This window comes from Gadus morhua, chromosome 9 (genome assembly GCF_902167405.1).
Source record: "Gadus morhua chromosome 9, gadMor3.0, whole genome shotgun sequence".
Taxonomy (NCBI): domain Eukaryota; kingdom Metazoa; phylum Chordata; class Actinopteri; order Gadiformes; family Gadidae; genus Gadus; species Gadus morhua.
Window position 1 is genome coordinate 20,017,897 of NC_044056.1, and position 27,082 is coordinate 20,044,978.

Sequence of the window (27,082 nt, forward strand, 5' to 3'; positions counted from 1 at the left end):
GCTATCTATCATAACAAATGGATTCTCTTCAGAAGCCCATTGGTGCACAATAGGGACACAGCGCAAAGTTAGTTTGTCGCATTTAGTTCATCGTCAAAAAAGATGGTGCAAGTTTGTTCAGTAATTGCTGCTTGAAAACTGTGGCCGTAATCAATGATATCAATTATGATTTAGTGGTAACAATTATAATAACGGTCAATATCTGCAGGCTGTGTTGGTCTATGGTTGTCCGTCGATGAGCCCAACAGCGGATCACTATTGCAATGAAAAAAGACAGTACCGTGACGCTTATCAGAAGTCGTTAGAGAGCCGCACACCACAACCACATCCGCAGTTGTGAAAACTCTGGGAAGATAAATGTGCCGCTGAAGAAACTGTTAAACTCTGCATGCCTCCAGGAGTCCTATTATATTCCACCTTAAGAAAACAAGAAATGATTTACAAAGCGGGCACATTTCCTCCTACGTTTACTTCCCAAACAACCATCCGAATAAAACCCAGGTTGATCAATTTCACAGAAGTAAGAGATCTCCAGACTTTTTTTCTAAAAATAAATGGCTCTCCATTGTGTCGCCGGACCGACCCGTGGATGTCGGGCCGCTGAACCGAGCGGGCCCACCGTCGCAGCGTGATTACACCGGGCATGGGGGCTTTGACTAATGAATAGTACAAAATAACATTAGCAGGGCCCATGGCACGCCGCCTCCCTATGAGCGCGTGCAGGGGTCCTTCACCTAGTGAAATGGAAGAATGATGATAGGGGAAGAGAGAGGGTGTACATTAGCCTGGTTATGTTGAGGGGGTGAGGAGGGACCGGGGTGGGGGGGTTGGAGCTTAGTGAGCGGTGATGTACAGTGACGTCCTTTGGATGCCATTAAGCAGGCTCACTGGGGGTAATTGCCCAAGTCATTAAAAGTTTGATGATTTCGCTGCTGGGTGGAGGGTTGCCTGCCCTTGCTGTGGCTCATTTTGATTTTTTTTTTCTTTCTCTCTCTGGCACGTCAAATGCCTATGGGCATAGAGCTCTGCTTGCTCTATCTTACTCTCTCTCTCTCTCTCTCTCTCTCTCTCTCTCTCTCTCTCTCTCTCTCTCTCTCTCTCTCTCTCTCTCTCTCTCTCTCTCACTCTCTCACTCTCTCACTCTCTCTTTCGCACACGCGCTGTCTCTCTCTGGGGAGCGAAACTGCCGATCCCTCCCATTTTTTTCAGACCTCGCTCATTAGTGAAGTCCTACAAGGCGTCATTATTGACAGGTGGATGGTGTGTTGATAGTAAATGTGCCGAACAGTGAAAATCTGTAGACGTAGAGCTCGCCTCCCTAGACACTCGTCCTGCCTGCCACTCTGTCCCCGCACCGACGCCGCGACGCTCTCCTCCGTTCAGATCACCCTCAGTGTTATTGATTAGATCCATCGCAAGGCGACATGCCTTCACTATTCTGGGACGCGCCCGCTGCACCCGCTGTAAGACAACTGGCCTACTTTCACCGGGTTGCAAGGTCAGTTCCACCCAGTGGTCCCTGTTGTCGGCATGGGGCCGTATCCCAGGGCCCCTGCCGTCTCCCTGATAGAGCTGATCCGGGCGGACAGCAGGAGCGGCCCCCGTCTCCTCTCGGGCCCCGGCCCCCGTAACACGGCCGCGGCCCGGCCATGAGCAGGGGGCGGCTGCCACGGGGCCTGGGTCACTCCGCCAGCTGGTGCCAGGCAGGAGTGTGTGTTGGCCCCGGCGCCGCTCTCCGCCACGGGGGCCTTCAGAGCTGACATAAGGAGCCCTCGCGAGGCCCCGGGTCCCCACCCCGACTGAAGGTGTCAGTGACTCATGCCCTGGCATCCATCTCAGTCCCAGATGTCTTGTTTGTCATCCTGGCTCCTCCGCACCCGGGGTTAGACAGTGATAGACCGTGTGAGTGACACCCAGTGTGTGTGTGTGTGTGTGTGTGTGTGTGTGTGTGTAGGGGGGGGGCGGGGGGGAGGGGACTGCCTGTGCATCTTTGTGTATTGTCTGTGTACTTTGTTCACCAATGGTTTACTCTTTCAGAATACGGATCTATCTAGCTGTAATGCGTCATGTCATCCCCTTCTTTCATGGTACCGATTAGTAGGGTAAAATGAAATGGTTTCAAAGTAAACTGGCGAAAAGAGACTGTTACAATACCTCACCGCGTTATAGGTTGAATGTTTGATCATTATAGTTTCATAACGTTCTTCCTTTGGGCCCATATAACTAAAGCATAATTGTTACTGTGTTACCTCTCCGTTTTTAGATCCACCAGGTATCATCCCTAATTGTTTATTTGTATTTTTAATCAAATTTTTGTTTTTATCAGTATTTTGATTTATTTATCGCTTCTACATCCGAAACGTTCATATGAATAATCGCGCTGAAAAATACTTTATTTGATTTTTTTAGAGCTGACGTTGATGGCTGGCATTTTTGCAGAATTTAATTAGCAGCAATTTTAAATTAACATCTCAGTCTCTCACTTGTCAGATATTGAGAAACAGTCACACTTATGACTTTATTCATTTCTAAAAAGTAAGACATAGTCACAAGACAGATGGGTCTTTGTCTTACCGTATAACTGATGCGTAGTTTGTTGCTCAGTGCATACAACAATAAACTTTGGTCTAATACTGAAATGACTCATCAACATCAACAAATGGTTTCAGTGCCTCTGGTTACCTGAGAGATGTTCATCCTCCAGGGCTGCAACACACAGGGTTGTGATGTGAACCAACGGAAAAGTATTTCTGAAACGACGATGTTGATGTTGAGTCAATGTTGTGGAATAAACACGCTCAAATGTTCATGGCCTTTACATAAAACACTACATGACTTCTGTTATTGTGTTCAAGGTTAGTGCTCTGCATTCAGAAATTCACTCTCTCCCCCCTCCCCCCCCCCCCCCGTTGTATGCAGCTCCAGAGGCTCCTGGGGGGGGGCGGGGTAGAGGCTGCAGGGCGGGGGTGAGATGGGGGTCGTGTGGAGGTGAGGTGGGGGTCACGGGATGAGTGTCGGTGAGGCGCGGCAGCAGAGGGTGAAATGAAGCGATGGCTGGGTCAGCAGCCCCCGCTCAGGGCTCCCATCCATCCAGGTGGAACAGAGCCCTCCCTCCCATACCTCGCTCCCTCCCAGCCGCCGGCCCCGCGTCCTCCCCCTGCCACTGGGAGGGGACATGGGCCTGGCTTAGCACGCCCGTTCATCTGCTAAAGAGCATACACTTTGTTAATCATTTCCACCCGTACGACACTCGACGCTTGCCGCGTGGTTAAGCCAACAAACAAATTATGCAAACCTCTAAACACCGCCGGTGTGACAGCTAGACAGGCTCTAGGGTTGGTTATTTACAGTGCCGGAGGCCTGGGTTAACTAGGGTGACGCCGCTCACTCTAACCAGGGGTGGACTGAACGTATTCGTCTGTTTGAACCCATATTTTAACATGCAAGACAAGCAACTGACACTTATTGCCGTCTAGTTCCATGAAGCAGATCGTCAAAGTGGATCTACGAATGCTTTTTTGCAATTTTCAAAAGGAGACACACAGTTATTCTGTGGTCGGGTCAGGGGAACATGCCTTGTAGCTGTGTTGTTTGTCTCTTTAACACCGTGTCCTTTTCCGAACGCCGTTCTCCTGTTGGTGCGTCAGATGAGATCACCTGGGACCAGGGCGCTGAATAGATAATGGCAGAAGTAAAGGCTGCCATGTTGGTGTATGTGTATGCGTGTGTGAGTGTGTGTGTGTGTGTGTGTGTGTGTGTGTGTGTGTGTGTGTGTGTGTGTGTCTGTGTGGAGAGAGCCTTGATAATGGCCCTGTCTAATTACCTGCATAAATGATTTGAAATTCATTTTTCACAGTGTGAGTGACCACCCCATCTGCCTGAATGGTACCATTGATGCTATAGAGCTCATAGAGCTTAGACCGCATTATGCTAGTTTCGAAGAGGGGCTAGCCGCGAGCTGTGAACAACTTGAACAAAGCCGGCTCATCTGTTCGACTCTCCTCTTTTAGTAGGTCAGTAAAATGGATGGAGAATAAAGAGTCTCATCCTCTCCGTGGCGGTGATCCACATCTCCCGTAGTGGGCTTTAAACGAGACACTACCTCTGGCTGGCCCCTTCTTTTCATTCATTTGGAGTTTTTCTAAACATCACCTGGAAGCCCATAGCTTGTACATTAGCTGGGAAAAAATGCTCTGCAGTCCTAAACGTGCTTCTTGTTGTTGGTGTTATAGCAAAACATCAGCTCCGAGAGAGTGGCACGGTGCAGAAAGGGCGGTGTAACACAGCGACATGTGTTGGGTAGTCTGAGATGATGACCGCAGAGAGAGAGGGGCGGCAGAGATACTGAAGCCACTCTGCAGTGAGGGCTTGGGTTACGATCAGGAGTGATGCATGACCCGTGCGTCCCATGTGAGGGATCACGTTACAAGGCTGGTGGTTTGGGGCGCACGCAGCCAGGGGCTGAGGCAAATGTATGAGCCCCCATGTTGTGGCCAAAGCTCTGACTCAGCTCGCTCACTGCAGCCTCTCGCCCTGACCTCTGGTCCCCTCGCCAGAGATGTTTCAGACACACACACCGGTGTAGTGGGTCGCCTACCGGAGGGCTGCTGTTCCGTTGTGGTTTTCTTATGAAGGGGCCACTGTGATGAAGCCTCTCTCTGACTTAGTCTTCGGTGGTGTGCATTGTATTCACGGTTCATTCATTTTATCATGCCTCTGCTGTATCTTGAAAGAGTATGAATGGTTTAACTATAGCTATAATAACATCTGTTGTATTGTATGATTGGTGTGGTACATTTAGTGTAATTGAATCTACAAGGGAACAGATAGATGTGGAGAAGAGCAATGGTCCAGCATCCATACACTGTTATCCTGAAGATGTCGATGGTTTCAATAATTTATTCAATAAGTATCCTCTCCATGTCACAATGTGAGGTTTTGTCTTCCCTCTGCCCCTCAGGTGACCTTCACGAAGAGGAAGTTTGGCCTGATGAAGAAGGCCTACGAGCTGAGCGTACTATGTGACTGTGAGATAGCCCTCATCATTTTCAACAGCTCTAACAAACTGTTCCAGTACGCCAGCACGGATATGGACAAAGTGTTGCTGAAGTATACCGAATACAACGAGCCCCACGAGAGCAGAACCAACTCAGACATCGTAGAGGTGAGTGTCGGCCCGCCGGTCAAACTTCATGTTCATTATATGCTGCACTTTTCTACGTATTTATAGAGTTATTTCACGTCATTTTGCTGCTTAAGCGTAGAATTGTTTTGATATGCGAGCAAATCTCAGTTAATGCTTGACGTGGACCAGGGGTCACCAACCCACGTTGATCTGAGGCAATCAGAGATCTCAGCCAAAAAGCCAGAAGAAGTTCAACTTCTTATGCTTAATGCGCTATGACACAAATATCTGAAGATATAAAAAACACGAGAGAGAGAGAGTACCAACAGCTTCCGTTTGTTCAGATAGAGTGCAGGAGGTCTGCTTTCTCTGATAAGTCCCAAGTCGTCTGGAGTCCGTCAACCACCGTGGAAAAGCTATCTCTGGGCAGGCTCTGCACACAGTTGCTGCGCGACCGCTAAACCCTTCCCTGTTTCCCACCAGATACCGTACCTGCAAAAAAACACCATAGCTGTATTTCCCCTACTGTTCCTCTGGTCTTAGGCCAGACATGTGGGAGAGAACAGGCTTGTTGCTAGAGCAGTTTGTAACAAACTGAGTAGGTTTCTCTTCCGTTGACATGTTGTGAAATCCTCCTGGCGCTCTTCAAACACTCCAAGTCGCTGGGCTTTGTCCCTGCATGCCTGCACATTAGTGGTAGAGGACGCCACTCATTAGGCCACTCTAAAATACTGTGCCAAGCAGATAATGAACAGCCAATGGAAATTATTTGGCGATACATCGTGCTCCAAATGTCTTTTCAGTGACACACTCGAATCCTGTTGCTTGTGGCGCAATGTCTCTCGCTTTGCAGACTAAATGAAAAGCACAACATGGGTCCCTTCATGAAACAACAACCCTCAAATGAACCTGGCCTATTGTTGAGTAATAATAATCACATGTTTACCCTGGACCATGTCCATGGACTACCATGTTATAATTATTATCATCATTATCCTGATTACAAAACATCATTGAGGATAGCAGATTAGCGGGACTGAGTGGTTCGTGGGGGTCTCTTCTAAATCGCTCACTTAAAAGTGTCGGGGCCAGACTCATAAAAAAGAGTTTGGCCGGGCAATCTCTTATTCATGACTCTGCTGTGCTGGTGAATTACTTGCTTGGCAGAGCTGTGAGAGAGTGCAGCTCGGACATCTAGAGAGGCCGTGCAGTCAACCCCCTCCATCAAGGCACTCCTCGGAGGCAGGGCTCACCTGGATTAAAAATACATGGGCCGCACGCCTTGCTCACGTAACAGTGACCATGTGTGTGTCTTCTGTTTTCCTTTTACTCACAGTACTCATGACGGATGTAAAGTTACCCTTCTACCGGGAGAAGAGACTTCTCTAGAAAACTATGATTTTGCTTCGTTCTTGTATGCGTCACCCTACAAATATGAGGCCAAACATGCACTTTCTTGTGCTTTGGGCTCAACCCTTTACCCTACCTGTGCACGCGGGTGTGAGCCCTCACTCCCAGGAACACAGAACATTCTGTACCGACCGTGAGGGACGCACCAGGGAAGGGTGGGACATACCTAGGGAGTCTGGGGACAAACGCCAGCGAGATGTTGACTTCCCTCTCTGCCCCTCTGGCCGCTCTCAAGGAGGCTGCCCTCTGCTGCACTAAAGCCAGGACAATGTCTCGTTGTCCCTGCTCACTCACTGGGCCGGCATCAGTGCAGATACGCAGCGCACATCGCCTCCCTCCAGCCTTGCTGGCTGTGTGGCTTCAGAAGTGAAGAAGCAGAGCAGAAGTAACCAACCTCATCCAGGCAAGGTCCAATTCAGTGTAGGCACAGTATTTGCCACAGACCCTCACAAACACACACAAACCCTCATGCACACACACACACACACACACACACACACACACACACACACACACACACACACACGCACACACACACACACAACCCCACGTTTTTACTTGACTGGGTTGCAGCACTATAACCAATGTTAGTGAGCTGGTAGCTCTTTGTATTTATTGGTCCACTCTTGGCAATGGTATCACATGAAACAATTGCAGTACTGAACATGTAGAAAAACATTGGTGTGTAAAACCAATGCCCTAACCCGCCGAGGAACCGTGGTCTTGATATGGAATGAAGGGCAACTAATGGCATATGATGGGATCCCCTTGGTTCTCTCCCCCTCTATCCCCTCTCTTCTCTCCTCTCCCGATCTACCCCTCAATCTCGCTCTCCTTCCTATCCCTCTCTCTCTCCTCTCTCTCTCTCCCCTCTTACTCCCCTCTCTCTTTCTCTTTCTCTCTCTCACGCTCTCTCTCTCCTCACTCTCTCTCTAAACCCTCTCTCACTCTCGCTCTCGCACTCGCTCTCGCTCTCGCTCTCTCTCTCTCTCTCTCTCTCTCTCTCTCTCTCTCTCTCTCTCTCTCTCTCTCCCTCTTTATCTGTTGAAATGGGCCTCACATGGACACACTTACTATGGACACTTATCTCAATAAATGTAAATTGAATTAAACCAATAATCTACATGCAAACAATCATGTGCTCGTTTCCCTTGACAAAGCAAAGAAGCAAGCGAGCAGTCGGGCCATATCCTTCAGGAAGCAGGCCGTTGATATTTCTTGTGAGCAACCCAGAATCAAAGGTCACATTCTTGCTCAGTAGTACCATCTGTAGATAGAGGCCCAGGCCATGCAGTCTGTGAGAACACGCTCTGTTTTCCACAGATGGATGCGTGCCCGGGCCACAGTCTGATAAGACAGCCGGGCTCTCTGGGCCCTCTGAAGGGGCAGCATAGAACTGGATGATAGGGAGAATCTTGCGATGATAAACGACATGAGATGCAATTAAAGCGAAGATGTAATCAAACTAATACCTATTTAAGTGTTAGTGCTGCATCCTAGGTATAGTGCAGGGTATTCTGGTGGCTAAGCAGTCTGACTCCCAGCCTAAGGGTACCAGGTTCAATCCACCCTTTCCATAGCCTGCCTTTAGATTCTTGAGCTTTAGATGCCTTACCCTACATGCTCTTGTTTTGTACAGATTGTACAGACTTCACAGGAACATACTTTGAGATGGTCAGAGACAAGAGAGACGCACAAACACACATAAACACACACGCGCGCACACACACACACACACACACACACACACACACACACACACACACACACACACACACACACACACACACACACACACACACACACACACACACACACACACACAACACACACCCACACTCTGCCTAGTTTTATTATTGAATGATCTCACGAGAATCACATTTATTTGGATCATCAAAATATATGTAATACGATTACCAATATCAAAGTAATACGTTGCAATGTGTTTATCAATAGGTTGCAATCCTTATGAAATCACATGGAACTATATACACCGGACACAATTACATCCACATTAACGCCACACATTCACATATACACCAATGTATTACCAAATCAATATTAAACTATAGTTGTTTCCGAATGTTTATCTTAATGGACATTATTCGGGTTTTAGGTCAATTTAATATTCCTTGCTTATCAGATTTAAAGATAAACTATTTATGGATGACCATATCCTAATATGTCACTTTGTTTGTATCTGCTATCTGTTTGATTTTCATCACAAAGAAAATGTTGTTGTTTTTGTAGTGTTTCACATTTGATTCGTTTTGTGTTGCAATTGAAAAGAATGCTGTTGGTCAATTCATTAATCAAATCACCTCCTCATCATCTTCCAGGGATTTCATTTGATTTTCTCCGTCTTCTTCACTTGATGACACAATCACGATGACTAGATGCATTCATGGCTTCAAATATCTTGAAATCAGATCAAATTCCCAGACATTATCTGACAACGACATTAGTTTCATTTGATTCAAATCTAAGGTATGTGTCAGGGTGTATTTAATTAGAGATCAGAGAATATAATTGGCATTTAGTTGCCACCTTTATCAAATCCATTCGTTTAGGAAATGTCATATTTATTGAATTTGATTCCTTGGCTAAATTAAATATGAGATGCAGACTTGGGATACAGACGGCTCATACTCTTAGGCTGAGTGCCTCAGCCGGGTTTCATCTGTGAACAAACCAAGCATTCATAGGGAAATGCATTTTGTCTACTGTATTCCCAAAAGAGATGCCCTTTTATTCACTTCAGAAAGAGGAAATGCTTTGTCTGTATTTATGTACCGTTCTTTGGTAAGCAGTCTATTAATTTTAGGATAATCTGAGTGGGAAAATAACATTTCCATTTCATTTTGAGTTCACCATTGTTATCATTGCATATTGTCCCAGACGTGAGCGTCTTCATTCAGATGTGCAGATTCTGACCACAGTATAATGTCAGGCTGGATACTCAGTCTTTCCATATGAATGGCGCCTTTTCTTTCCATTGTCTACTATGGTGCTCAAATTATGAACTGAAGTCCCATATCCATATTTCTAATCCATTCTGCACTTCTTACTCTTACTTCCGCTTATTGTTTTGAAACAGAAGATATACAAACAATACGGCTATGATTGCAATTACATTTAAACGAGGAAAAGTGTGTTTGGCTATTACAAACTCTAAGGTGTCTGTTTCACCAGCCTTGTGTTGTGAAGGGAGGCAGGGATTAGACACATAGTGTCTTCACAGTGTCAATCACAGTCTGCACACTGATTAAGGCCCGTTTCTATCATAATAAATGTAAATTGGCACATCTGCCATGGTGGCTAGCTGTCCAGGCTCTTCAATTAGCATGATTGATCAATTATCTGGCTGCTTGTGGCTCCGTGGAAACAGAGCTATGGGATGAGAGGAGATGGAGAAAATGACACAAATAAGTGTCTATACTGGGTAAACCGTTTAAAGCCCCCTTAGGTGTAAGGAATGAATCGACACATAAAGTGGTGTGCAAGTGGTATTCTTGGGTCATCCATTATATAAGGTACTCCTTATGAATACAAAATACATCCTAATACTCATTAACCATATGATTCATCTAATAGAAAAGCCTAGGCTGCATTGCATCTCTTCAGTCCCAACAAAGATTCTCAACTGATCCAATTGTACAAAAAAATCAGTTAGTGAGGTACCACAGAGAACGAAATTGTCACTGGATGCTTCGACAAACTGAGAGTGTGGGACACAGTTTTACTTTTACAACAGTTCGATTTTAATTTGAAAAAATGGAGTCCCAGAACTGTTCAGAACCGCGGTGGCATGTTTACCCAGGTGCACATCCTGTTTAGTGTTATTGGTGAAGACATTAAGACGATGATGAGCATATTTAATTTCTGCATTTAAACCTTGGCAATCGTGTGTGTGTGTGTGTGTGTGTGTGTGTGTGTGTGTGTGTGTGTGTGTGTGTGTGTGTGTGTGTGTGTGTGTGTGTGTGTGTGTGTGTGTGTGTGTGTGTGTGTGCGTGCGTGCGTGTGGGGGGGTCTGTCTTTAGAAATTATACCAAATTATGTCTTTACAAAATAATTAAACTCAATGTAGCCTCTGTGGTGTGGGATGTAGCCTACATCTTAATCAAGTAGAGAAACAAACAATGTTCCTGTGGTAATTCTCTGGCCTCAAAAGACAATTCAATGCTTTCAAATAGCAATTGGTGATCTGCATTACCTTGGAGATGAGAATGAGATGAAATATCCTGACTACAGTTTCTCTCTAATCTAGCGGATGTGATTCGGTTCAAGTCAACACAACATGTTCTGTTCCATGTTTCTTATGTTCTAGTCACCGGGTTTAGGTGCTGCTTCGTGGAAAATTCAGAGTGAGGCGGTGCTAATGATGTTGTAGCTCATGCTAGGTTTCAAAGTGCCCCTCTTTGTGGGACAAGGTCTCCTACTCCTCTGGGCTTTTAGTGAAAAGGGTCACCACTCCACTTTATTTTTTTTCTCTCTCCATCCCTCTACAGTGTTACAAAAGCAACAGTGGTTGAAATCTCGTTGTATTTTATAGAGCGAGCTATTCCGGCCCGCTTTTGCAAAAAAAAAAAAAAGGATAAATGATTATTGTTAGTCCGTTGCCATGGGAACACCCTCAGAATACCGGAGCGGGATCGAGCCGTTAAGATTTTTAATTTGGTTTAGAAAAATAATGCCCATTGGTGTGTGTGTGTGTGTGTGTGTGTGTGTGTGTGTGTGTGTGTGTGTGTGTGTGTGTGTGTGTGTGTGTGTAACATTCTGTATTTCATGAAAACACAGCCTCCCCTTGGATTTGATCCCTTCCCCCCCTTTCTTTCTCTTTTTTTTTTCACGCACGTACGTATGAGTAAGCACTCCTTTGTGATCCTTGTTACCAGGCTACTGTAGAGAGAGTTTTAGATTTTGCCACATGAACTTCACTGACGTCAGGGCAACCGAGATGTTGTGCAGCTCTATGCTCTCGAAGCACTGCAGGATAAAGGAGGTACAAAAATAAAATAAAGCAACACAAGGACCATTTCGGTGAGGAAGATCAGGTCTCCTGATCGGGAAGATCAGGTCTGGAAGATAAAGGAGGTACAAAAATATAATAAAGCAACACAAGGACCATTTCGGTGAGGAAGATCAGGTCTCCTGATCGGGAAGATCAGGTCTCCTGATCTTCCTCACCGACATTGTCCTTGTGTTGCTTTATTTTTTAAACATAATCTCCAACATTTCCACCGGGATGTTGGGTACGAGCACACGCCATCAGGAAAAAAATCGCGTCCAAACCAAACCAAACTAGTCCTTGTCACGTTTCTTTGCTTTCTCCACAATCACTCTACTAACCTGGTCGAACGGGTCTGCATTATTACCTTCTGGGGGCACCCCGGTGAAGCAGATCCCAACCTGTCTCTGCAGGGATAAGACGAGGCTTGCACGGCCTATTCTCTCCACTTTTGGCAGCTTGGCACGTTCCTTTAACATGGGAACTCCAATGGGACTCCAGTGACAAATGCAGTATTTACTGTTGCTCATTACACTTCTCTTGTAATGAGCTACACAGAGTCTGACAGCTAACATCATTGTTATGTCAGTTTGTTGTTACTGTTTGGCGCTGCGTTGTAGTAATTGATGCTGAGGAATTCAGTTGTTGTTGTTGTTGCCCTTCGGGTGGGAAACGATGCTTCGGTTTGGGATTTCAGCGCATGTTGGTTCACTGTTGATTGTCGTCTATCACGGCGGATCATACAGAAGTGGACACGTGTGTCATGTTTTAAAATGTTTCAATCCTCAACCGTCAGACACCCGTCACAGAGTGCACACATTACAAAATGGGTCACACATTAGCCTGACCTAATTCAGCGTGATCTAGTTAAATTACATCCAACTGCACGTCGGATGGGAGCACAAATCGGTAGCTCTACTACGTAGGAACTACTACAGACAATGGGAACTTCATGTCCACCCAAAACAGCAGCAACAGGGCCCCAGATCAGGGCCCCAAAGGGCCCCTTTGTTCCTCATTAACCTTGGGGGGCCCGGTGAACAGAAGGAGCTCAAGTAGTCAAAGTATTCTCTTTGCACCCGCTTGTGAAGCATTCTACTTGCCCTTGGACCCGCATCCTCCTCCTCCACCACCTCCACCCAGCCCCCCCGCTCGCCGTCTCCCAGTATGGGGTGTGGTGCGGCCGGCCCCTCCTGCCCAGGGGCGAGGACAGAGCAGTGCCTGCTGGGAGGAGGGCGGCGTGGGGGTGAGCTGGCACCACGCCACCCCTCCCCCGGCTACCTGGCTGCCCGACCAGGGGCCAGAGCGGAGCCGGCCCGGTGCCGCTCAGATTGATGAGGCTGGGTCTGTGCGAGCAGGTGTAGGGTGTTCCGCTGCAGACTTCCTGCTGGCACTTCCTGCCCTTCTGTGTGTCGACTCCCGCGCCCGGATCGGGCCAGGCGCTCCCGCCCGGCCTGATCGGAACTCCTAATTGTCCTTATGAATATTTTAGATGCCGGCAGCAATGAGAGTTGAGGGTGGGGGGCTTCGGTTTCAGGGCCCATGACAGCTAATGATCGACCCAATGACCAGAGAGAGAGAGAGAGAGAGGGAGAGGGAGGGAGAGGGAGAGAGAGAGAGAGAGAGAGAGAGAGAGAGAGAGAGAGAGAGAGAGAGAGAGAGAGAGAGAGATCATCTGCAATAATTAACCATTAACATTTGTTGAGGCAGTACCGTTATCATCTTGGTTGCTCTGACATAATTGACAAATGATGTTCATGTTAATTCAAGTATTAATTTATACGTTAATAATGTATAAATTAATACCACTACTGTAGTAAACATGAAACCCATTAGTAAATCTTTACTAGACCATTAGTTAACTTGTTACCAAATGTCTCTCCTCAACAGTTAGAGGAATACGACTTGTAACTAACTGTAAGAGGAGTTAGGAGTCTCTGGTTTCCCTTAACAAGCTTCGACTTGCATGCTTCTTCCTGTTACTTGCCTCTACTTCCTGTGTACCGGTTGAGCCACATCCAAGCACATTTTCCTGTTCTTCCTCTGTAGGCACATGAGGAGGACATCGGTTAACCACTCAAAAGCCACTCAAAGCTTGGTCGCTTCCGTCGTTCAGACGAGGCCTACAGCAACTCACTCTCTAATGGGCCAGCACAAGCCTCCTGTTTGGTCATTTAAATGTTCTATATTTGTCAGAGTGACACCCCAGTGGGTCAGACGCAGATACATAAAAGAATGGATAAGTATGATTATGGACTTAGACAAAAGGTTGTTTTTGTACAGAGCGCATAGCTAGTTTAAACAATTGTAACCCAGATTAGGCTCTGCTATTTTCATCTATGTCAATTGTGTTATTATCCATTTCAAATATTACGAAGATTCCCCTGTTTCGTACAATACAATAGTTTCACTGAAGTGCTTCCCCTGTGTTCCTTCTTGTCCTGCCAGCCGTCACTAGACAATAGGATAGCAGGCTATAATAAAAAATATGACTCAAAAATCAAGTGTGGTGTTCCAGTCAAAAGCCTCGCAGCACCAACCACGCCTTGGGCCGCGGTCCACACAGCAGCATTCGTGAAAACAAGCCTTAGAAGTTTGATTTATTTCCCGAGTGGAAGACCACGGCGCAAGAGGGGAACGCCAGGGCAGCGGATGACTCCGTGTCTTAAGATGTTATATAAGAGCAGAAATATTCCTCGGCAGATAAAAGCCTCCTTATCAGTCGCCTTCCCATGCCGATTTTCAAGTGTGTTTGGAACTCAAAGAGGCCTTTTGATAAGCCCATTACACGGAACGGCCCGGACACAATGCTAATGTCACGAGGATTAGCACGCTACTTTGCCTAGCGTAGCGCCGGGCGCATGGGCTGATCCAGGGCCCTGCAGGGTGCGAGCTACTGGGACGCCCGGGCGGAGGAGGCTAGGGAGAAACCTGAACACAACCAGTGGGAACGGCACGGATAGGAAACGACAGAGCTCCATTACCCCTGTGTCCTCATGTTATCTGTCTACCTCGTCTGCTGCTTCCTACACAGTACACCACTTCTAGTAAATCGAACCCAATGAAAACACTGTGGGAAAATTAAAGTATACTGCATTGCCATTTTTCCTTGAGTTGCAACACTTCTTTCAGGTATGTTAGCAAATGAGACCCAGCATGAATGCACTCCTGATAGAACAGAGACATCTCATTGAGGTACATTTCCTGCACAGATCACATTGCCAGGGCACTCTGCATTCAAAGAACTTGACAAGTCCGATGGCCTTTGTAAAAATGTGTTGTTTTAAACTTTAAAATGCAAAAACAAACATATATTTGTTACTGTTAAGTAAAGCTGTTTAGTTAGGCTTTGATAAATAATTCCGAAACTTCTTTGTTTCCCTTTTTTTTTTTCAACATAGTTCATCTATTTTATCTGGCTCCTATTACAAATATATGGTATACTATTGGCATGTCAGTATACTAATACATATTTTACAATCAAAAAACATTACCCAATGATAGCAGTCTAGCAACAAGTTGAATACTAACCGCACCCCTCACGCCCCCCTTGTGTGTACTTATGCTGTTCATTTCTACTTTACTACAGTATTTTGTAATGTATTTAGCAGTTTGGTTGCATGTATACAGTATGTATCCTTCATCGAGAAGTAGCCCCAAGGACTTCTCTTGCGAGAAGAAAGAAACAAGACTGTTCAAGACATGTAGGCATGCACCCACACACCCACACACACACACACACACACACACACACACACACACACACACACACACACACACACACACACACACACACACACACACACACACACACACACACACACACACACACACACACACACACACACACGTAGCTCCCTGGCTTGACGTCAGTGTCTCCGGGTTCCATTCTTATTTGTGCAGCCTCGTCTCTTTCACTGCAGGTCTGTACTGCCGGGACGAATCCCAGCTGGCCTCTTCCCACTCATCTTTTAAAAACCCATCAGGGTCTTGTGAATAGATTGTACAAGTTCCTCCATCGCTTCCCTTCACAGAGCTCCTGTTGAAGACAGGGTTGTGTATTGAGTCGTGTGTTTTAAACGAGAATATATCTTTATATAAATAAAGGCTGCAGAAAATAGTGGCAAGGTGGAAACTGGAAATGACCCGGCTGGAGGGAAGACGAGGGATCGGGCGGTCAGTGTCCATCGATAGGCAAAGGGCAGAGTGGGAGTGGGTCAGGCGACCCTCCCCTGCGCCCCTTCTATGGCCATGTCTTTGTGTAGCGGCCTCTGATTGGCCAGCGCAGGGATCCAAGTCTTGTCATTTGGTGTTTGGAGCATGACACCTGTTTGGCCATGTGCTGATTTAGTGATCCATTTACTTAGAGCGGTGGGGTAGCATCTGTGGGACACCGGGGACAGGCCAAGTCATTTACAAAGGAATGACATCAATGTTTTCACAGACCTTTCAGTGTGTGACTCTCATAAGACGGCAACGCGGAGAGCGAGGCTGAACTCACTCCCTCATCGGCCACCCAATGAGCGCCGCATGTGCATGATAGTCACGCTTTGGGTTCGCCTTTGTTTCCCCATTCATGTGGTTTGTCTCCAAGGAAGCAACCACTGAAAATATAGGGTGAGTGTAAGGGATAGAGGAAGATATCTATGAGTTGAAAATGTTTATTTTATGTTTAAATTATCCAATTGAACCCCCCCCCCCACCCCTCAGCCTGAAATACCAACATTATGCGATATAAAAGAAAATAAGCTTTTTGGACTGAGAGTTCTGCATGGGAAGGAGTGGGGGAATGTTATCTCCATGGTTGCGACCCAAGGAAAAATTGTGGTACTTTCTCTAAAGCTAGTTGTAGTTGATGTGTATGAGTGTATAATGCACGATGCTGTGTATGAAATGCAGCACACAGAATCAACTGTTGTCCACACGGAGAAGCACACACCCATGCAGCACAATGGCGTTATGCTATAAATGTCCCAGAGGCTTAACCCTCTCTCAGATGGGCCCTCAACATCACCAGCCGCCTGACAGAGCTCTGTACATTCACACACTCCTCGTGGCCGCTGGCCCCTGTGGCGACGTCCAAGTGCCCCACACACTCTTTCTTCACAAAATAAACAAAATAACCAAACTTGAGATTGGAGCAGAGTAGGAAGTTTACAAACGGGTTGGGGTCAATTGGTATACCATGACAAAATGGCATATGTTGAAGATCATACAAGACATCTTCTAAGACTTTCTGTCATTTTGTGTCTTTTTGTATCTTGTTTTTTCCACGTAACCCTCATTTGCTGTGGCTCTGGGTGAACAGTTGATTCATGATTGCCTAGTGGGCCTCTCCTTAATTGGCGCCTGTCCTTGGCTCAGGGGTTTGGAGAAGTGGTCCTGGTTGTGAAAGTGGTGGAGCCCTGCCTGCCCCATGCTGAACTGTCAGCCGGCTCCCACAGAGCCCTGGGACTGTAATGAGCGGGTTGGATGCTTTAATTTCCAGGTCCCCATCAGATCTATGGCTTTTCTGGTCAAGAGTGCACATACTTTCACCCTGTAAACACAGCCCTTTCACGACACTAACTAGAGAGGGGGAGTTTGGTAAACAGGAAATGATATAAAGAGGCGTTTTCTCAGAATGAGAAGAATGCCGTTGCGTCCCACCACACTGCCAACATAACAAGTGTGTCCAAGCAAAGCAAACAGCAGTAAGTATGTGTTGAAGGGCCTCACATTCATTAGCAGACCAGCTCTCCATCCACCACATAGGATGGACAATTATGTCTGATGATAGTGGCTGAGCTTCTTTATTACTGTCTTTTGAGGGCAATCTGCAACCCTTCACATTGCTGCGCCAGTCTAGTTACTATTCATAGATAAGCCAAGAGGTACCCTGGTCTTTTTGTGGGATGCACAGTGGTGTGTTTTTGTGAAACATCCTAGGTGTTCTTTAAGCCTCATTCTGAGTTGAATACTTTCATGAATACCATTCAGAGAAGAGGCTTTTATCAGTGATAGCCAGAGCAGGTTAAACAAGGGAGTTGGTACCAGGCATGCTGTGCTCAGGTCTGGAGTTCTGGTGATAACATCGTGTTGGACACATCATCTGCTCTCACCAAACAAAGCTACTCTCAGATAACTTGAAAGACCTGCAGTAGCAGAACCTCCATCACACACACACAAACACACACACACACACACACACACACACACACACACACACACACACACAGACAGACAGACAGACAGACAGACAGACAGACAGACAGACAGACAGACAGACAGACAGACAGACAGACAGACAGACAGACAGACAGACAGACAGACAGACAGACAGACAGACAGACAGACAGACAGACAGACAGACACACAAACACACACAGGCACACACACACACACACACGCAAAAAGACACACAAAGACACAAACGCACAAAGACACACACAGACAGGAACAAGCACACACACACAAACACACACACAAACACACACACACACACAGAGAAATACACAAACGCACACACTCACACTCAATCAAACACATGCAGACACACACGCACACACACACACACCACCCTTGGTGGGTGGTGAAGACGGAGCAAGGTCTCATTAGTGTGTTGGGGTGGTTGTAGGTAGCTCAGCCTGTGACCCTCACCTCCGGCGGGGGAGGGCAGGGGGGGGGGGGGGTTCACAGACCTTTCTGTAGACACGAGGCCTTCAGAGACAGCCCGCCGACACGGCGCACCCACAGTGCACACCGATAGCAGAACCTGGAGAGTCACACATAAATCATGTTTTGAAGCGCCCCGCCGCGGTGTCACGTGCTGTCACATGCTGTCAGCGAGCCTTGTTAACACGGCTATTCAGAGGTCTAATGAGGAGGCAGGCTGCAGACTCCGTGGGAGTCAGCAGCACACCAGCACCGCCGAGGAAAGCGCATTGCGTTTACTCCTTTAACAGACTCTGGTGATGACAACACCGACTGATGTGCTCGCTCGCGCCCTCGCGCTCATTTTAATAACCGCACCATTTCATGCTCAGATAAGCATCCTTGACCACGATGCGATAATCCCGCTTTTATTTCCCTCATGAATTCACTTCGGTAAGATCACCCCTCAACCCTCCCCCCCCCCCCCACAAACCTCTCCCCGAGTGTCGGGCGCAGGCAGTGTGTGGCCGGGGTTGGTGAGGCTCTCTGCAGCGGGTCCTCGCATGGGCTGGGTGCCGCGTGATAACTGCAACATAATGAAACATGCAAACACAGATGGCAGGGGGAGGCCGGGGCGCCGGGGGGGGGGATCGGGAGGAGAGGAGAACTGAGAGGGGAGAGAAATGCAGTTTAGTCAACAAAATGTGTCTTTTGTGGTCCAGTCTAGAAGGGTGCTAGGAATGGTCACATTTGACCACGTTTCTTAGATATACTGTATCTCCTATTAAATCCGGTCGCTTTGGCTGGTTGATACCTTAGACAAGTTGGGAAACCCACCTTGTTGAAGGCAAGAAATGTGATGTATACGTTTGTACGTAGTAATATAATGAACCACGGAAATGACCACAATTAACATAACCCCTTCCTGTATGCCTGTTTTTCCAATCCACTTTCCAATTGTATTTCAGAAATTGAGAATCAAAGGCCATAATGACTGTGCTAGCCCCGACCCAGAGGAGTGCTTTGGTCAAAGCCCCCTCATGGACGACCATTTCAGCAAACTAGGCGAAGAGCGTGCTTTAATGTACAAGCGCAGTGGTGTAAGTACGACCCGTTGTCCTGTTCTGTGTTGATTCCTGTCTCTATGTTGATGTTCACTGCAGGCGCTAAACAAGAAAGAACACAGAGGCTGTGATAGCCCGGATCCCGATGCCTCATATGTCCTCACGCCTCATACAGAAGAAAAGTATAAAAAAATTAATGAGGAGTTTGATAATATGATGAGAAATCATAAAATCGTAAGTACTGTCAATGCACCGTTTTTTGCTTGGCTTTTGCGGCACAAAAGGAATTTCACCCTTTTTTTCGTTTCACTTTTTGTGTTGTTTTTTGCACCCTTCGAATTTCTGTCACCATCTTCTTGAACTTCCCGACACCCGCGTCTCTCCGCAAAGAATGCAGTCGTTTTTTCTAATTTTAATTCTTCTGCAGCTCAATTTTGGCACACCTTGATAAGATCACACTGCAGTGACACTGGGTGGCACACTGGGCCGTGACCATTGCAACAACAACAAAAAACTCTTTAGGTTCAGTTTTGAATTTAGTTTCAGTTCCTAATTGTCTATTATATCTAGCTCCGCTAGATATGTCTGTCTTATATATATCTAGCTCCGCTGAAGATCTAGATTAATGGTAGCTTCCTGCCATATACTGAGCTATTCCATTAGATCTGTACCCCAAGCGCACGAGAGAAACCTCTAGGTCTCTTCCCAAAGCCCTGATTCTTTTTTAATTCCCCCTTTGAAATACCAGTTTCACTGTGATCTTATCACGAGTGGACTTCTGCAAGATCTTGTGCACACCAATCGTTCATTTTCTGAATATATGCAGGGCATATTATATAGAATTATAATAATATCTAATAATTTATTTTTCCATAATAATTTGATTTTGGATTGACATTAACCAACTAATGATGACAACTAACGTTTCTCGGCATATTCAGCTGTCGTTAATCGCTCCACTGATGCTTCGTATAGTCAGCACTTAATGGGTGTCCATTAACAATATTCGACTCTAATAACATGAGAGCAAACACACACACACACACACACACACACACACACACACACACACTCACACTCACACTCACACACACACACACAGGAACACACAGACCAATAAATAGTATGTTAGAAAAATATATATTGTTTATCTGTGGTGCTGAAGTTTGCAATGTTCCACTATTTATCTGGTTCTAACGCACCACGTAATATTTGAATATACGTTTAATTCCATAGTATGGAGGAAAAGGTGTCCATACCATATGTCAGCTCATTAATGTTCTCTCCACAAACGTAAATGTTTTAACACACTGTCAGAATCCCACCTTTATGCGACTAATGTGTGTGACATGTTGTGTTAATCTGCGTGGCAGCTCACCAGTGGGACACACATAACTTAACATCGAGGGACACTTCTGTCCCCCCTTACACCAACGTCTCCCCTCCTCCCCCACCCTCAAACCCATCAGGTTGTTGATTCTCCCCCTTTCTCTTTCTCTCTCTTCTTCTATGTCTTTTTCTGTGTGTGTGTTTGTGTGCATGTGTGTGTGTGTGTGTGTGCACTTCCCCCCTCTGCCCCCCCTCTTGCAGCCCACAGCGCTGCCCCAGCAGAACTTCTCCATGCACGTGGCCGTGCCCGTCTCCCACCCCAACGCCTCCATGTACCAGCAGGGCGTCGGCCAGGGCTCCCTGGGCGACGGCGGGATGCTGTCCCCTCCGACGCACTCCTCGGCCCTCCACAGGAACCTGGGCTCCAGCGGGGGCCCCCAGCAGAGGCCCACCAGCGCAGGCAACACAGGTCAGTCCCAACCCTGACCTGTGAACCGGGACGCACCCAACCCGCGCCAGCGTCACCAAGCAATGACTGCCTCCATTTTGGAAGCATAGGAGCTTTGGAATGTTACCATTGTGTTGGTAGCGATGGTTGTCTGGGCTTTGTTTTCCAATTAACCGCGTAACGATGTATCATAATGGTGGGATGGGATTTTTGGTGTGTTTGAATCTGCCACAGCGTTTCTAAGGCCAGACGTGGCGCTTAGTTAGCGGTGGTTGGCGGCATTTGCGTTGAATTAGGATTTACGGTAATACAACTCTCTTGAGAGCTCTCAGTATGGCGGTATCGCCAACTGAAATCCCGTGATGCATTCGGATGTGGGATCCCAACTTTATTTATATATTTTTTATTCTATCACATTTGGGGTGGGTTTAACAAAAGAGAGGGGATTTTGAGACGCATATCATTAAGGAGCAGTTATGGGGGGGCGGCGCAACTTGCTGAAGAATGTCTACAGGTACACGATTAGGATCAGACCCACATCCCTTTGGCATGGAGACTGGGAGACACCCTAACCGCTAGACTACACCAGCCTGTGTCATTAATCAGAAGATGGCATAGTTCAATAAAAGCCTTGTCTTTGTGATATTCAGCTCCACTTCGAGAAAGTAAGGCGAAAAACGGAATATGAGAAACATTCAGATGGGGGGCGAATCTCCTTTCTATTACCGATGCTCTGGGTGTTCAGGATCTGAGGTCATGTTAACACCTTGTAGCCTGTGTTTGTGTGAGATAGCCGTCAGTCTTCACACCTTCCAAATGCCTAATTTCACACCTTTTATGTGCAATGTGAGATGAATCATGGCAGGCTAAAAGTAGGATTCGTATGCTTGCTGTAAAACAGTATGGTGGGTCTGAAAGGCTGCAGAGCATGAGAAGCATCACAGCGTGGTTAGGAAGCCACATGCTTGGTGGGTGTTGTGTGCATTCCCACTGTAGATTTGGGTACCCACTGTAGGTTTGGTATGGACTGTTACCCGCAGTATCTTTCATACCAGCTTGTTGCAGATGGGTTAACACAAAGAATGGAACCACTCACTCGCTCTATCTTAATAATACAAGTTGGCTAAGAGCATCCTCGTGTCTCTATATGATACACCATTGGGCAATCCCTCAAATGAGCCATTAACAGGCTTGGGACAAAAGCCTTGCTTTTTGTGTGCCGCAAACATGGACAGGACATGTCCTGTCCTTGGTGTTGTTCTCACGTCTCCCTCCACTTGGCAGAGCGGTGCGGATGGTTCATCTGTCGCTCGGTGCATCTCATTAGGTGGCATGCTGGAGACCACAGACTTCCCAGTGCCAAGCGGCGTGGGCTCCAGCCCAGTGGGTAAATCCTCCTCAAGAGAGGTCTTTTAGCCCCTACGCTTAGCTTAGCATACGAGCTAGACACTAACATACGCCCCGCTGTGGTCTGTCCACTAGTGAGAGTTGCGTGCTAAGCTTAGCTTACCTATGCCCATGGGCTAGCCACACACACCCACCCCTCTGTGGTCTGTTCACTAGTGAGTGTTGCCATTGGTATGAAGTTGTTCAATACTGCAATGGACAAATAACAAAAAAATACATTGAAATTATTATTTTGACTTAAATGAGAACAATGGACTAACTTTGTACGCTGAGTTATCAATATAACTTGATGTAAATGTCAGACTACACAGGTGGTACACATTAATTTGTTTTTTCAGCTCTATATTTACGTTTTATATGATATATTAGTAGTGATACCAATCGTATCGTGATCCATACAGAATAGATCATATGTTGACCCATCTAGCAAAGTTGAAAGCGTGTGACCAATGTAGCGGGGTACAAACCGTATGTGACCCATGTAGCGTGGTACAAATCATATCATCTCTGCCAAACAATACACAGACCCATCGGCCTAGCCCACGAGCTAGACGGTCACATAGAGCCCTCTGTGCCCGCTAGTGGGGGTCTAGCATCTAGTGAGCGGCAGTGGTGTGCTGGTGGGCATTGGCTCCGACCTCGCCCCAGGCTCATGGAGGAAGGTGTGTTCCTCCTCTAAGTCGTGTTGGGGGGGGGAGAGAGAGGGGGGCCGACATGTGTCATGCGCTCACCGCATACACATTCTAGGGATGAGGGCGTTGGTGTGCGAGGGTTAACCCGGCGAGGTCAGCTGTCCGGTGGCCTTTGGCGGGTAAATAAACACGGCCGTTTCCTCTAAGCCCACCTCCACAACAGCCACCCCCTCCTCCTCCGGTTTCCTTCCCTCTATTGACAGGTGCATCTGCCCCGCTCTCCCCAGCAACCACTCACAACCCCTATAAGGCTTGAGAGGCTCCCGCCAAGATGGCCGCTGTGACCCCCGTGGGCGGCGGGCCCCCCAGGTCCCCTTAGGGCCACACAATGACCGGACGGCCTGTCTGTGTGGGAGCGGCCAGGGCAGGTGGCCCGTGGCTGATTTTCCGTTCGGTTCGTACAGCCAAAGTATGTGCGGTGTGTGGGCGTTTGAAAATATCTTTGTCATCGTGAAATACTATGTTCAATATTTTCATTCACCTCTGCCAGAGTCTGACACGCGATATTATGGTGCTGGTGTGTAATTACAAAAAGGGACGTTTTTTTTTTTACGTATACATTTAGTCACTAGGCTACAAATTACAAGCAAGTCTATGAGCAATTAAAAGCAAGCACTCTAAATTTGAATACTTTGGAGTGAACAAAAAGGTAAAAGTGTTTCGCAGTCTAGTAAAACAAAAATGACAAAGTACAGAGCTGCTACATTATTATCATAACATACTCCATAGTGTTATACGAGGCCTCAATGTGACACTATGGACAGCGGCTTAGAAATGCCATTGGTCAGCTTTGTGGCCAGCTTGGCCAGTTAAGTTTTAAGTGTATGTGTATGCTTGTGCGCTAGCACTTGTACATGTGTGTGTGCGTGCCTGTGCGTGCGTGTGTGTGTGTGTGTGTGCGATGTGTATGTGTGTGTGTGTGTGTGTGTGCGGAGGGGACCTGTGCGGTGGGGGCAGCATTGCTGTGGGGTGTCAGTGTGTTGGCAGAGGGCGAGGGAGCTGCAGCTGTTGCTCCTGACAGCGTGGAACAGCACTCGCTACAGGGAGTGGAACCCATTCCTGCCGTCACATGACCATTCTGACATAGCTCTCGTGCTTTTCACATGCATAGAGGAGCCCGAGTGTCTGGTGTCAAAGGGCCTAACGGCAGATGAAGGGCACTGTTGAAGGCCTCTGATTGTTCTTGTTTTATTGTTGTCCTAGAGAAAAGCTAGCAGAATGTGGATCAAGTGGGTTGCTACTTGACCCCAAAAAAGAAAGAGCAGAACATTTCCTGAAGTGGCAATTTTTTTTTGACAGTCACTACGTAAATAGAATGAAGTGAAATGGAAAAAGTGGTGCATTGGTCAACATTGTTTCAAATGCGTGTCAGGATCAGCACTAGGATCAGGTTTTTAAGGGTTCCGAGGACCGCCCACTGTGGGAAAGGTTCAGTCGGAGCACCGTCATAGCCATGGCCATGTTGGTCAAACCTTTATAATCAGGCATGTTGAAGGCCATATGAGGGGAAATCACATCTATTTTGTTGACGCACCTCGCTGTCCAACAGCCCTATTGACAACGATCATCCTTGGAAATATATGTTTCCTCAGTTCCAAGCCAAATGTTTTCGAGCTGATGTTCCTGCCACACAAATAACATGAAACAATAGAGCCTAACATCGGGTCTATTATTAGAGAACCATCTCTTTCCAGAGGCCCTTGATTCACAGTCATTAATCTCTGCTTGTTCATCCAGACGTATATATAAATAAATATATAATTGTCCTGCCTAAACCTGATGCTAGTGTGCTGTTACTAACAGCTGGGCCTCGCAGTGTTGTCTGTGGTACAACACACCATGGTAAAGGAGAGGAGGTTCAGTCCTTTTCAAATGAAAAGTGCACCATGCCGGAAATCAGAAGGATTCCTTATGTAATGCTACTCCCACTGCTCCTTGTAAATTATTGAGCCAAAAGGACCTCTTTATTTACCAATACACGGCCACCATGAGGAGAGCCCTCTTCATGCAGTGAGTACACAAAGAGAGAGGGGAAGAGAGAGAGAGAGAGAGAGAGAGAGAGAGAGAGAGAGAGAGAGAGAGAGAGAGAGAGAGAGAGAGAGAGAGAGAGAGAGAGAGAGAGAGAGAGAGAGAGAGAGAGAGAGAGAGAGAGTCTTAACAGCATGGCCAATCTGTCAGAGGTGTCCAAAGATATGAAGATTGAGTTCATCCAACAGCTGAGACATACACACACACACGCACACACAGACAAACATGTACACACACAAACATACACGCATGCACCCACAAGCACACACAAGCAAACATAGACGCTCAATCATAAAGAAATCCAATTTAACAGCCAAAATCTAAATCTTTCCACTATCCTAATCCTGGAAATAAATATAATTGATTGCCACAATCGTTGGATCGCCTCTAAATGTGTCTCCAATGTCTTTATTTGGACCTGCTAACATTACCGTCTCCAAAATGTACTCTGGTAACCGGGGTAAATATTGTTGTAGCCGTGTCTTCCGTGATCAAAGCAGCACTGAGGGCACTGGTAAATTGTATGTGGGTGTTGACTCAGCTGCAGGCCTATTGTAGCTCCCATAACTGTTTATTTGCCCATGTATTGTTCGTTTGTTTTTTTTATCTGTGGTCGAAGGCTTTATTGTTCCATTATGTTCCTACGCAGGGACTTCTAAGTTCTGCAGACGGCTTTTGTTTCATTGCGATACATTAAAACACAATGGAGGAGTCGGCCACTTGTTGAGTGGACACTGATCCGCCGATGCCATGCGAGATAGCATTGATTCCTTCTTCCCGCTGTTGCCTTGCATTTAACCATTCAACAAACACATTTGTCTTTAGTTTTTTCAGTATAGGTTTAAAGGTGCCCCTAAAGAAGGTGCTATTGAGTTAGGTCAATTTGCTCTTTACCAAATTTTTGTTATTCAAGTACGTATTAAGTATGCATTTCCCTGTATTACAAATGTCTTTACCCTTCGACCATGTCCAGTTATTAATCTATCTTAAATGTGATAATGCAAGTTCTACTGTGTCTTCAGCCTTGCTAGAGCTGTAATCCATTAATGTCGCTAGTCAATACGATTTCTTCTTTGACATTAGATGTAATGTGTTCATCAGGTTTTCTTTATCTTTGATGAAGATATTTTTTTCTCATGTAGACACCAGTCTAAACCACACCTCTCTTAGGAGCAGAAGACATTTAGAGGTACATCAAGTTGTGCGTAAGAAAGGGAGTAAGCTTTAACTTTGGGAATGTCTTTTTTCAGTAGTTTTCTTTAGTATCCACAGTTTGAAGCACACGCTGCCCTTAAGATCCCGACTCCCAGGGATTCTGCCCAAACAGAAATAGGTTCGACCATTTCTTCAGGCGTCACAGTACATTGGCTAAGTGAATTGCTCCCATATCCCTAGATGCACGTAAATGATATTGATGTAATCGTTTGCCGTAGAAAATTAAAGGCTCATCAATTTTGAAATGGACATTTTATTTTTGTAAATGCGCGGGCTAATTATCTGAGGTCTATTAACACTTCCCAGAGGGTTATAAACACTTAATTCTGCAAGCCACAGCAAGCGGGAGCATACCAGCCGAGCTAAATGTCTGGCGGAAAAAAACTGGGGGAAATGTTGTCAGTCACAGCCCATAGTTTGATGGGGTTTTTCTTGCTGCATCTCCACAGGAAACGGCTTCGTCAACCCCCGAGGCTCGCCGGGTCTCCTGGGCGCGTCGAGCGGCAACGGCCTGGGCAAAGTCATGCCCACCAAGTCTCCTCCGCCCCCCGGAGGCAGCATGGGGCTTGGGGGCCGCAAGCCCGACCTCCGGGTGGTTATCCCCCCATCCAGCAAGGGGATGATGCCCCCGCTGGTGAGTAGAGGCGGCGCGCCCCCCCCTCACTGCTGCACACATCACACCCACAGCAGGGGTCCTGGGGAGACGGGAGCTGTGCTGCCCCC

General features: G+C 46.7%; 1 protein-coding gene across 9 annotated transcripts in view; it reads left to right on the forward strand.

The window, feature by feature from the left end:
- The window catches only part of mef2aa (myocyte enhancer factor 2aa), a 57,855-nt gene that overhangs the window by 21,069 nt on the left and 9,704 nt on the right, over positions 1 to 27,082 (forward strand). For 6 of the 9 annotated variants that reach the window (XM_030365367.1, XM_030365368.1, XM_030365366.1 and 3 more), the window contains exons 4-7: positions 4,961 to 5,164; positions 19,340 to 19,474; positions 20,831 to 21,038; positions 26,809 to 26,993. In XM_030365367.1, coding sequence (XP_030221227.1) covers positions 4,961 to 5,164; positions 19,340 to 19,474; positions 20,831 to 21,038; positions 26,809 to 26,993 — 732 coding nt within the window. Of the gene's footprint in view, positions 1 to 4,960; positions 5,165 to 19,144; positions 19,277 to 19,339; positions 19,475 to 20,830; positions 21,039 to 26,808; positions 26,994 to 27,082 lie in introns of all 9 variants that reach the window. The other 3 variants (XM_030365370.1, XM_030365375.1, XM_030365373.1) reach the window with 1 other exon arrangement.